At 33.4% G+C, this 13,255-nt stretch overlaps 1 protein-coding gene across 1 annotated transcript; it reads right to left on the reverse strand.

Annotated features, from left to right (window-relative positions):
- Positions 1–235: 235 nt before the first annotated feature.
- On the reverse strand, positions 236–13,255 carry LOC126780943 (sodium/potassium-transporting ATPase subunit beta-2-like). Its single transcript, XM_050505647.1, has 7 exons — positions 13,063–13,255; positions 3,002–3,142; positions 2,759–2,878; positions 2,099–2,292; positions 1,783–1,872; positions 1,443–1,626; positions 236–855 (listed from the first exon to the last, which is right to left on the reverse strand). The coding sequence occupies exons 1-7, from the start codon at positions 13,193–13,195 to the stop codon at positions 746–748; spliced, it is 972 nt and encodes a 323-aa protein (XP_050361604.1). The 5' UTR covers positions 13,196–13,255; the 3' UTR covers positions 236–745.

Genomic DNA, 13,255 nt, shown 5'->3' on the forward strand with positions numbered 1-13,255 from the left:
TTAAATTAGGCACTTAGATACTGAAAATTATATGAGGGTTGCAAAAAATATATGAAGCCTTTACTTGAATTTAATCCGCTACTGCGAAGATATACCTCATTGTAATAACTTCGTCCAACTTTGTTCATGTATAACAAAGTAAACTTGTATGCTCATTTGTATACATTAAGAGATTTTAAACAAACATAAATAATGTATTTTCTATGTACAAGGGTTATAAATAAAACACAATGAAAAAGCTATATTGGAACCAACTATTGCATATTTATTGACTCTCGGTCCAGAAAACATTACATTAATAAATATTATATAATAATAATTTAAAATTCAATTTAACTTTAAGCGTGTAAACGAAAACATCAACTCAGTGGCGCCCGAGGGCTATTCTAAAACGAATATAAATTAACCGCCGACTATGTGGCTATTGCTAATGGCGCTCTTGGAAGCCGGCGCCGGGCGTGGTGTATGTGATCTTGGCAGCCTTGACGACCAATTGGTCAGTGAAGTGAACTTGATAACCAATTGGCGGACAGTCGGACAACTTGGCGGTCAACCACGGCTGACTTGGCGAAGATTTAGAACGGTGACCGCTCTTGGAGTTGGCAGTGGGAGGCAGTCTTAAAACTTGGCCAAGTGCGTTTCACCGAGATAGCTCTTAGCAGTAAAATAAGCATTGTATGGTGGTCTGGCCATGCGAAACGTGTCAAAATGGTTGCTGCCAAGTTGTCGGCCAATATGTAGCTGCTTAAGCACGATCTACCATCAGCTCGAAGTGAACCGAGCCCCGCCGCTCGTATCGGTCGTAGTTGATGTTCTTCGCCCACGCCCTGCATTCAATGTTGATGAGGACACCCGCTGAAATAGTCAATATTTACTTATTAATGTAACTAAGTATATAAAATATTAAATTACAGTTACATAACTTTTATTTTAATTTCACAAAATTAAATTATTCGATCGAAAAAAATAGTTTGAATTTCATATTTAAATTTATTAAATTAAGTATGTGTGATCCGTTAATTCACTGGAAATGTTGATGGAACCTAGTTATCTGTAAAAACAAAAATGAATGGTATGTTTGTTCCATTTGTGTTCTTAAACCATCCATTCGATTGAGGTAAAATTTTGTAGGTTCCTAGTCCAAAAAAATCTAGATTTTTTTGTATGTTTGTCTTTACATAAATGTTTTTTTACACCCACGGGAACAGCAGGGGGGGGTTTTTGGCACTCGCCGGTGACCAAAGGGTTAAGTGTGCCCCGAACATCGGAATACCCACAAAAATACTAGCGGTACCCTTCTCGTCTTAAAGGGGAGCGCCACGGGATTGCATACGCATGGTATCGTGAGGCTCTGACGGCCTTCTTTACAGATCTTTATCCAACCGACGCAAAGCCTGAACGGCAAATCGTAAAGTAACAATAACAAAGGAGACATGACTTACTCCTGGGCTTCTCAAAGAGCACAGCCACAAGAGGGCTGAGGTATCCCTCCTTGTTGGTGAAGGGATAGTAGTAGGCTGGGAAGCCACGACGTGGGATGTATTGCACAGGCCCGATGTTTTCCACGTCAGCAGGATTTTCGCCTTCACAGGAAACCCACACCGTATTGGCCTCTGGTTTGCCAGACTAGAAGGACAAATTGGTTATACTTATGCTTGTTTTGTTTATAACAGCTTTTACAGCTTATTACATTTTTACGCTGTGATCATTATAGTAATAACATTTTAAAACCGTTTTGAAAAATATTACTTTTTAAATATATGTATTCTAAGAAACACTTACCACCAACTTAATGTGCTGTTTCAGATCCTCTGGCATTTTTTCAGGCAAACTGTCCGTGGTGTTGTATGAATTAGGAATCCAGTTGAAGATCTGGAAAAAAGTATTATTTTATTTATTTAATGTTTGAAATATAATCAATCAAATGGGATAAAAGTTTTTGGCGGTCTGTATGCTTTATTAAGTCAGGGAACAGGAAACATACTTCGATTCCCTTGTAGATGCATAATTAAAAACTTGAATATATTCCTACAGAATGTTTCTATGGTAGGAGAAAAGCAGAACTTATCAAACACTAGGCACTACACAGATTTCGAACCTTATTTAGCTTGAGGAATACACAAGGTCCGGCTTCTTCGTAGTTATATTGGTTAGCTGAAGTACAAGGGTGGAAGTCATCGACAGGAACATCGCAGACTTGCTTGTCACCCAGATTGGAAGAGGTCGGGGAGCATGGGACACGATTTTCAGCGCCGGAAGCCTCACCACTGCCGCTGCCCTTCTTGCGGTACTCTGAAATGTTTGTGATCTATTGAAATATTGATCTCATTATTTTGTCACATGTAATACAATTCAGAATAATAGAAACTAGTGAATTGTCAGTTTTTCGGTATACCTTGTGACTCACTCGTTACATCTCATATTATATTGATATAATATGATAACAGTGATGTATTCTTGAACGAATTCAGCTAAGGAGACTGTTCTCAGTGGACACAAGCCAACAACGCAGAATATATAGTCTACAAGTGTGAGCGCAAACACATATGCTCTCTCTACCCCGTTACTCTAAAAGTCTGATGGATCAGCAAACAAAAACAGGAAGAACTGCATGGCTTGCTTTCCGAAGCACCGGTTTGCTACTGAGTAATTGCTATTTTGTTCCGAAAATAGCAATTACTTAGGACCTCGGGATTCTAATCCATTGAACCGACGATAAGTTAGCCATTGGACCAACGACACGTAAAAATCAACTTACGATCAAGGAATTCATCGACGACTTGAGCCCATTTGAGCACGGATCCCTTGTCATTGGCTCTGTAGTAAATCAGGGTACTTTCGACGGTAGCGGAGTCCGGCATCGGTCTGAATCCAAGACCTGGAAAATAAATATTTCATATATTTAATAAGCTATTTATCAGATCAACGTTAAGTTCCATGGAATTATTATAATGTATTAATTTACTAAATATAACGTTTTAACGTATGATAATATTCTTACCTGGATTATTGCCGATAAGAGAGCTTTCCATTTGCCATTTAGGCATCTTCGCGTCCAGGGTCTGGTAGAAGATCGTCAGCATCGCCGCAAAGAAACCCACCAGAATAGCGTAGAAGATCAAATAGAAAAGCAGGATTTTGGCTGTAGACACAAATAATCATACAATCAATTTAAAATTGAAAAACTAACAGCCTGAAAACATACAATCATTTTAACATTGAAAAACTAACAGCCTGAAAATGTCCCACTGCTGGGCTAAGACCTCCTATTCTGAGGATAAGGTTTGAAGTCAACCATGCTGCTTCAATGCAAATTGGTGGATACACATTACAAATTTTCGTATGCCACATGCAGGATCAATATATTTCCCTTCACCGCCAAGTACCAAATTCAACAAAGGACCGTGCTTGCTTATGCTATAAAGCTAACTATAAAGTTAGAATGAATGAATCTTAGCCGATGATTCAAAGTTCAAATCTGGACACACGCTCATTAATTTGTGATATGATAAATTTGTGTTTATAATCAAGTAGTTACTTTTCAGCCTATTGAACGTTAATAAAATACAAAAAATTTATTAATATTTCATCACACATGGCAATCTTGAGACTCCGAACATAATAAATTTTTAAAATACTACTTTTTAGTAGTAGTAAAAAATGTTAATTTTTTATATTTATTAAAGGACTACAAAAGGTAATCCGGCTTGTAAAGAAGTGCACTAGTTTATAAAGGAAAATAGAATGATGCCGAATCGATTCAATAATTGCTAGTAATCCGCCTGTTCGATCACTTCCTCTAAATGTAGTGCGGGTCCATTGAACTCGTTGTAGAGTTAACAGTCTTTACATCTATACAGGACATTCAAATTATAGAAATAAAAAAGAAGAATAACAACTAATTCTTCTGTAAGCTGTAACTATGTGATAAATACGCTTATTATGCTCTATATTGAACATAGTTAAAACATTTTCAGCTTTACTTATAAGCGTTGCTTAACAAGTGATTACTATAAACAATAATTTGTCTTTTTCTTTCGAATGTTGAATCAATAATGACAGAAAGAGCGAAATCTGTGTTTTACTAATCAGTCGCAAAGAAAGGTTATATAGTTGGCGAGCAAAATCTTTTATTCATCCTTCATTATTAGATACTGGTGCTAGATGTTCTTAACGTTGTCAAATGAAAACGCGTCTTCGTTTGCCTTCGTTTGATTAAGTTAGAAGTTATCATGAAACCAACTATTATTATTAATACTAATATTATTCCTTATTTATTTATTCAGTTATTTGCAATTGTAATTTTTAGCCGTTTGATAGAAGATTATCATAAGATAAGCTCAAGCAGCGCCCAAACAAGCTGACAAGGCATATGAGGTACAAGAATAAAAAGAAACATTAATATTTTGTTGTTAATAAATAAATAAATAAATTTATACCTAACATCTGCCCTTCAAGGCCTAGTTACTATACATATGTATAAAAATATGTCAGCTAACAATTGCATAATTTATACAGATAAACTTTTATTTTATTAACTAATTTGTGTAAGTCAAGACAAGAAACGTTTAAAGACAATAGTAATGGCATTATCGAGAGTACCAGGAAAGCATAAACGCGTGGTATATGTAAGGTTTTGTGCTTAAACTAATCCCTCAGTATCGCGTAATGAGATTGAACTGATTACCTATAAAGGTAACATGATGATAACAAGCTTTCCATATTTTAAAATGAGCTAAATTGAAGCTTACATTGTTAACTGTTAATTTTTACTTTCAATTAGTTTTTCATTTCTTTTTTTCAGGACTGCATTCAAGCAAATGAGGCATCCAATCAATTATTTGTTTGATTTTAAGTTCCTTGTACCTGTATTTACACTGGCTCACTCACCATTCAAGTTGAACACAAAGTTGATTTTAATAATTAAAAATAAATAAATATTATCTTTTATAAATTTGTAAATTAAAACAAAGATAAAAATATGTTTATATTTTTATAGGATTTAATTTTATAGGATTATATAGATATATGTATGAGTAAATATGAGTAGATCTGTTTTGTATTGTACTAAAAAACATAGTTCGAATTCGATTCCAATATTTATTTATTTTTTAAATTGTATTTTCTTAGCCAAATACATATCAAACTTAGAATTTTAAAGATGGCAGATTATGAACGGTGGAAGAGAACATCGTGAGAAAAATATATCTATCGCGCAGAGAACCATGTAATAAACCCCCAAACATTCCCAACTCAAGAGGTATTAGCCTAGCTATCGACATTACGGGCATTTAATGGAAATATCTTCGGGTTAATAATTCATTACACTAACGACATGCGAAAAGTCGGAATTTGTAACGAGGCTACAAATATAGCCGTCCTAGTTACAAAATAATTAGTACCGGACTAATTAAAGCGTTCACGTCAACTCACTCAGCGCGATTATCACAATGCGCTATATACATACATAGACAGATTTAAAAGATATTAATAAGCGTTGTTTTTAAGTATACTATAAACGATAATTTGGCACTTTAGTTCGTTAGTACAAAAAACAAAACGTTTTATTTATTATTATATTTTTTTTATAGAATAGTAAGGCGGACGAGCATATGGGCCACCTGATGGTAAGTGGTCACCAAACGCCCTTAGACATTGGCATTGTAAGAAATGTTATCCATCGCCTACATCGCCAATGCGCCACCAAACTTGGGAACTAAGATGTTACGTCCCTTGTGCCTGTAATTACACTGGCTCACTCACCCTTCAAACCGGAACACAACAATACCAAGTACTGCTGTTTTTCGGTAGAATATCTGATGAGTGGGTGGTACCTACCCAGACGGGCTTGCACAAAGCTCTACCACCAGAAAATTATTTAGTTCATAAGCATTGAAGTTGCTTATATTTATCCTAAATGTATTCGTATACATTTCTAGGATATATAAAATAATATGCTTCATTCAAATGATATCTATCATTTAATCACTGTTTCTATTAATTATGCAAATAATACAATTATTATTTATCAATTTCAAATATTAAATATAATGTAATTGTTAGCTTAATACATTTTATAAATCTTTTAACTGATCAAACCTTTGATGGCTACCAAATTTTTTTAAGGTTTAACTATTCGATAACCACTTGATATACTACAGTAGCTATCAAATTGTAGAGTAAAAAATCGTAAGTGAAGTGAAGTGTAATTTTCAAAAGACAATTTTCCTAGCTCAAAGAGTCAAATGAGTCCCATCAATCATTGGTATACTTTAGATTTTGCAATGTCGTTTAATGTTTTCACTCTGCTAAAAGCAGCATACACTTGCCAAAAAACATTGTAAATGAGCTAACTTATTAAACTTAATTCATTTTACGAGTAAAACTGCTTTCTTGGTGCACTCTACTACTCGTTCCAATAAATGTACAATTAATTTAACAATGGAATACCTAAATTTACTTATAGCAATTATTGGAAAATAATGATATCCTAAGAAATAATTTACACACGGCCATCTGATCCTAAGCAGAGCTTGTACTATGGAAACCAGACAACTGATTATAATACATATACTACTTTTCTTTTGTAAAAAAAAAATACATACTTATATAGATAATTACATTCAGACTCAGGACAAACAGACATGTTCATGCACACAAATGTTTGTCCTGGGTGGGAATCGAACCCACAACCTTCGGCATCAAAAGCAAGTACAAGCAACCAACCACGCCAACCGGCCCGTCAAAATAAAATAAAACTTTAGAATTCTCGTAGACTTATGTAACATAAAAAACTGCGCTTCGTTTCAAAACGTATTGTTGCGAAGCTCGTTGAGTACGTTCAACAATCGATGCATTTCACGTCAGAGCAGTGCATGGCTTATGCAGGGGACATGGGGTACGTATAGGTCAAGAAAGACGCATGCGTACTATCTATCGGACTTGGGAAAGCCACTGAATCACCGCATAACCCTCCGTCGTAAAATCGGAACTACATTATAAATTATTCTAAACCCACAAACGAGACTACTGTTGTTTTTCTACGGTTTAAAAAGTAGATAAAATTAGTTTTATTTGTATAGAATTTATTTTGTTTTTTATATTATTTACATTTGTTTACCTTTTTGTTTTAAGAAAATTATTAAGACTAAATTTTTGATACACACAATGCCTACAGTAAAACTTTACTGGTACCGAATATGAATGGAGACAAAAGGACAATATGAATAGAGACAAGAAAACTGTGCCTGCAGTTGGATACGGTTTTATTTATAAACGTGGCTTACCGACTGGGTAAACACTGATTTCTCCCTTTCTATCATTATTCATTTGACATTCCATAGAAGAAGACGGCATTGTTCAACTAATCACTAAACAAAGTTTATAAGTAATACCGGTAACGTTTATCTAACATGTCCTGATACTTATTCAATCCAGCATCGGATTGATTTGAAACGCCGTTTCTAATTGGTTTTTTATAAGCTGTTAATAATAGAAAAACGAGTTTTCTTGCTTTTATGATGTCAATGTTTTCAATATTATAAATGGCGGCATCGCCATATTGGAAAGTCTTAACGGACAAATTATCAAAGATTAATTTGATAACTGCCGTATAACAGAATGAGAAATATATATTTTTTTATTAATATGAAGCAACTAGGGTGATTTAACGATGTTAAGTTTCTACGATAAATAATAACAAATTAAAAATATAAAATAAAGAATACATTTACTTATTGACTGTCTAAAATCTACGGTTCGAATAAGTTCGAATATAATGAATATGGAACCCGAAGATTTCATGTGTGGCGCATTGAACTCCGATTTTTTTGTCTACAATTGTTGAATTGTTCGCAATACAAATATAATTGTTTTTTAGTGAGATTTAATAACATTATTATAGACGCAGCATGAAGTCGTTTGAAAATGATTACATAACTCTACAATCTATCTCCATTTTTTGTGCTCATCGTTTTCCCAGGTGAAAAACAGGTCACGGAGAATGCGCCGTAGACCTAGAGAGACGCATGCGTGATGCAGCTCTGAAACCAGGACATACGTGCAGAGCAGATCAATTCAGCTATGATGTATACATAGGTATAAATAGTATGTTCACGTATATGAGATTATTTATATTTATTTCTTATATATTTATAAATATATATATATATATATAGTGATGTCGTTCGACACTGGTTTTGATAATTTTACAGTTTTTTTTTAACTACCCACGTAATACCGGATGAATTATTACTCATCTGCCATCATAATCTGTATTAAAAAAGTTAAACTTATAACAATCCCTGGATATTATTTTCCATTAGAAACTACAATCCATAGACTATCTCAAATGAAAATATTTTAATATACCTAAACAAATGATCCATGAGTTAGTAACAATAAACACCTACGGCCATAGTTAACGTTTTTAAGCGGGTGATTAGTGAAATAGTAGTGTATCTTCTTCTTTCGAATGTCAAATCAATAATGTCAGAAAGAGAGAAATCTATGTTTAACTGAACAGTAGCTTAGCAATGTGTATAAGAGAGGCCGTTAATACTTATGGCAGTAATTAATTTATAAAACGAATTTAGTCTTCTGTCTAAGTATCCGAACCAAATGACAAAAAACATTATGTAATTAAAAGTGTAATTTACTGTTTCCATATAAATATGGGAACCATATGCGATTTATATGATGTTCTAAATGGGAACTAGTAGGTGAGTTGTAAGTTGGTCTTCTAAAATTTTAATATAACATTTCAACGATACAACATGTCCATATTTAATCCGATCCTAATTTTTTATTATTAAGAAAGAATGCAAGGTGTATTCGACTTTGTTATAACATAACTTGAAACATTTCTTCAGTTTAAAGCATAAAATCAAGTCAGAAAATGCTTTCATTCATTTCTCCTTAGCATCATATAAAAGATTTCGTATTTTTAATTAAAACTTTTCCTAGTATTGTGTTAATCAAAGTGCCAGTAAATAGTCCATCAAAGAGGTATCGTCCATAAAGTTAACATTAAATAGAATGGCAGAAATATGTCCTTGGATCGATCTGCCGAAGGACGAGGCGCGCGCAGCCGGGTCGGCGCCGCGCATCCAGCTGGCCTACATCTTTGATCGACCTTCACTACTGCATTATAATTTAAGCTTTATTTTCATGAATCTAAAATACAAATTCGCTTAATTATATCTTCAGAAAGATTTAAAACTTTTGCTTACTATATACGGTATATATAAAATTTCATTTATTATACTTGTATTTGTCATGCCGATTTCGATCTTATTTTCAATGTTATTTAGTTCAAAATCGGATTGCGTTTTTTGTATTTCCAGTAATTGTCTTGAATTAATCTTAAGTAATTGTGACAGGTTCTGGCACGCGTAACCGTTTGACAAAATACATCTCGTATTAAATTATATGATATAATAGAATATAACCAAGGAACTGTAAACGTATCGATTGGTAACACTCTTAAATTATGCAATAACTAATTTATTAAGGGTATCTGAAGTCGAGATGGCCCAGTGGTAAGAACGCGTGAATCTTAACCGATGAACGTGGGTTCAAACCCGGGCAAGCACCTCTGAATTTTCATGTGCTTAATTTCTGTTTATAATTCATCTCGTGCTTTTCGGTGAAGGAAAACATCGTGAGGAAACCTGCATGTGTCTAATTTCATCGAAATTCTGCCACATGTGTATTCCACCAACCCGCATTGGAGCAGCGTGGTGAAATAAGCTCCAAACCTCCTCAAATAGGGAGAGGAGGCCTTAGCCCAGCAGTGGGACATTTACAGGCTGTTACTTTAAGGGTATCTGTAACGTTCAGCATAGGAAATAAAAAATCAAGTTTAATTTAAAAATAAGGCCCAAACAAGACGGACAAATCTCATTCTCTTATTATATTTTATTAATTAACATGATTATATTCATATTTAATAATATTTAATCGTATATAGCAACCAAGTTATCAGAACGAATCAATGCATGTAAATGTTTGCCAAAGACTTTAAAGTCAAGCAACGTACTAACAACGTACCTAAGAGATTTGTAAATTTCAATTCGAAGCAAAATGTTATAAAACGTATTTATTACATTGTCAACTAGTTTGTACATACCTATAATAAATATTTCTTTTAAATATTTTTGTTTTTGACAATGTAACAAAGGAGTGCCACGCCTTATTTCAGGTCAGCATCAATATTAAAATAGCCTTCAATAGACGCGAGTTTCATCTTATTTGAACGATTCGAAATTCAAATACTCTCCTTTTATAGAAACTAACAGGAGCTTACTTATTAAAAAAATATCGATTGTCATCAGCCAGGTAGAGTATAGCCACCGTTTTTCTATAAAAGCTGGGGAGGATTCTTATAAATTTATTTAATAATTAAGTCTTTCTATTCTAAAACCTTTTAAGTTGCCATCTAAAAGTTATTTCCTGGGTTCTTTTAATAACAATTATGTACTAGTTTAAAATTATATAACTAGTAAAAAGGCTTGGTTAGTAATCGTTAATACAGGATCATAATTTCAGCTGGAAGACCTCCACTGCCGAACAAAGGCTTGGGGGAGGTCAAGAATTTCATTAGTACTTAGAACGTCTTGGTATTTTAATTTTCCATACTTGTACTTTTTACTTTTGACAATTAAAAAGTAAGTTCAATGATTCTATATTTTAAATAACAATATTTAAAACTTATTGGTTGCGAAATATGTAAATAGTATGAATTGTTGTAGTATGTTTAATAGTTATACTAAAATAGTCCTTTACAATGTTACGTAAAGTTGTTCTTATTTCTATTGTAATATAGTTTTGTTTTGAATAACACTTAACAGTAGCTTTCTTCCTTCCTTCCCCAAAATTAATGACGAGCATATTGTGTGAAGAACTAAATTAGAAATATTCTTTTTAGATCGATTTGGCGGCCATGATTAAGATAGAACTTGCGCAAGAGACGAATTACTTATATTACTTTGTTCTCATAATCCGAAAATGTCAATTATGAGATACCGGGTCTAATCCTAATTTGGAGTTATAACATATTTTGTTTTTTGTTCCAAGGAATTATGCCCAGAATTTTGAGTTGGAGTTCTACGTAAAAACGATGATACTGACTAATCTTTCTCCAGTGCTAGGCAATTGAGTTATGAACATAAGCGAATAGAGAGTGAATCTGCGGTTGCGCACATACTTGTGCACTATAATATCGTCAGTATTTGGCGATTTAATAATTGGCTATTCAAATTTTCCGCTGTCGCCGAAATAGGCACAAAAATCATCAATTATTTTGATGATTTGGATACCTTGGTATTGTGATCTGTGGGTTACATTAAGGATAAATGAAACTGTTTAATATTAATATGTTATAAAACTGTTGAAGTATATGCAGAAATTAAATATATTATACAATGTTAATAGCTATTAACATTAGTATGAATATAAACGAGATAAGAATATTTTTATTGCTCTATCTGTTCAGCGAACGGAAACGACTAAATTCATTTTAACACAGTACAATATCTTTTATCAAATATATATATATATATATATATATATATATATATATATATATATATTGCCGAAGATATATATTATATAAGCAAATGTGTGATATATTAATGACTGAACATGTGAAAACATAGATCTAAACACTAACAGCGCAGTTGCCCGTTTCGTTCGCAGCGATAATATATTTTGCCAGGGATACGCCCGTATTTAAGAGCATCTGTCAATATAGACATGAAAATAGCATATAAGTGTTTTTGGTCCGTAATTAAAAGTAAAAGTGGAAAATAAATAATATTTTCTGATCAATACATTCTCAAGATAGATTGTTCGTGTTTCCCTATCTGTTTTCTAATTAATTTTAGGGGAAGTATCTCGTCGCAGAGACATAGTGCATTAAGTTATTTGAAATTCAATTACTTGGATGTTCTGAGCATATACTTTTTGTTATATTTAGATAACATTGTGGTAAGTCCATGTTAAAAATAATCCATAGTTTAATTGAATCGTAACGATATAACAATGTTGAGTTCAGAACTATCTCAAGTACCATAAATGATAGGATTTATTTTATCGATTATTGTAGGGATGGAAAACGTTAAAGTCAACATGGAAACCAATAAGTGTAGTTGTGCGTGCATGCACAATAATTATAGATAATAACGTTACGATATAACGTGAGGAGGTTTTGATAATTCCGACACTCAGCTTTGTCAAGGATTCTTAAGCCCACCAACTTGTACTGCTCCGTAAAGTTTAGAGATGTTAGTGTACCTGAAGTTATGTAATAAAATTGTAGTCATCATTACCTAAAGAGAAGCCAAAGATATTTTTTTTATTTTAAAAATACTGACGTCGATGAAATTGTAAGTCACCTTATATATAAGAAGTATGTAGTATCCAATCAGAGCTTTTAGGATACTATGGCTCTTGATCCTACAATTACTATAACGCTTCGAAACGGAACATACCAATGCGAAGTATTAAGTGTAAACCTAAAATAATAATAACTGTGGTACCCAGATGTGATACACCAAAGCCTGCCATCGATTAGCAGATCGTTATAAATAAACCTAAAGTAGACCTCATAATCTTCTGCGCACGACAATCGGCGCAATGCATGTCGCATAGGCAGTGTTTAATATATCAATTAGAGCTTTTCATTAACTTTGATATCACGTTTTATACATTGTTGTTAATATTTAATAGACAATGAAATCATTGCAGGAGGTAAATAATTTTATGTACCTTTCTGTTTTTTATATAACTATTTATTCATGTAATGATGATTCCATTATATATTTCTTATAAACATTATATGCTTGTATTAAAGCTGTATGTGTACTCAAAAACTAAATTTGTGTTACGTAACACGCCTTAAAATGTAATGTTACAGTATTGTAATTTCTTAAATTTTTCTCTCATTATTGAACTAAATAAAGAAGAAAATAATAGTTTTAACATCAGGCCCATTATAATTTCCCTCCAAAAATTTGAAATACCTATAAGAAAAATATCTTTTGTAATAAAAAATAAGCTTACCCCAGCTGGATCCCGTGCGGCCAAGAAATTGTCCAGTTTCGGAATTCCAGAGGAAGATCCTGAGGGACTCCCATTTTCCTAGATCCGGAGGGGGGGCGTAGTATTGTTCAGCAACTTTCGTCTTGTCTGCCATGGTCGAACGCCTAGCCGGACTGCGGTGCGAGATCGATTGCCGGCGCCTTCGCCCCTGTGT

Source organism: Nymphalis io, chromosome 3, assembly GCF_905147045.1.
Source record: "Nymphalis io chromosome 3, ilAglIoxx1.1, whole genome shotgun sequence".
In the NCBI taxonomy this organism is placed as follows: Eukaryota; Metazoa; Arthropoda; class Insecta; order Lepidoptera; family Nymphalidae; genus Nymphalis; species Nymphalis io.

Excerpts from the sequence above, each read along its gene's own strand:
- LOC126780943 (XM_050505647.1), bottom strand. The coding sequence starts at position 13,195 with ATGGCAGACAAGACGAAAGTTGCTGAACAATACTACGCCCCCCCTCCG. Across the intron at positions 1,873-2,098 it reads TATTCCTCAAGCTAAATAAG|ATCTTCAACTGGATTCCTAA; the intron begins GTTCGAAATCTG and ends ACTTTTTTCCAG. Across the intron at positions 1,627-1,782 it reads AACAGCACATTAAGTTGGTG|TCTGGCAAACCAGAGGCCAA; the intron begins GTAAGTGTTTCT and ends TTGTCCTTCTAG.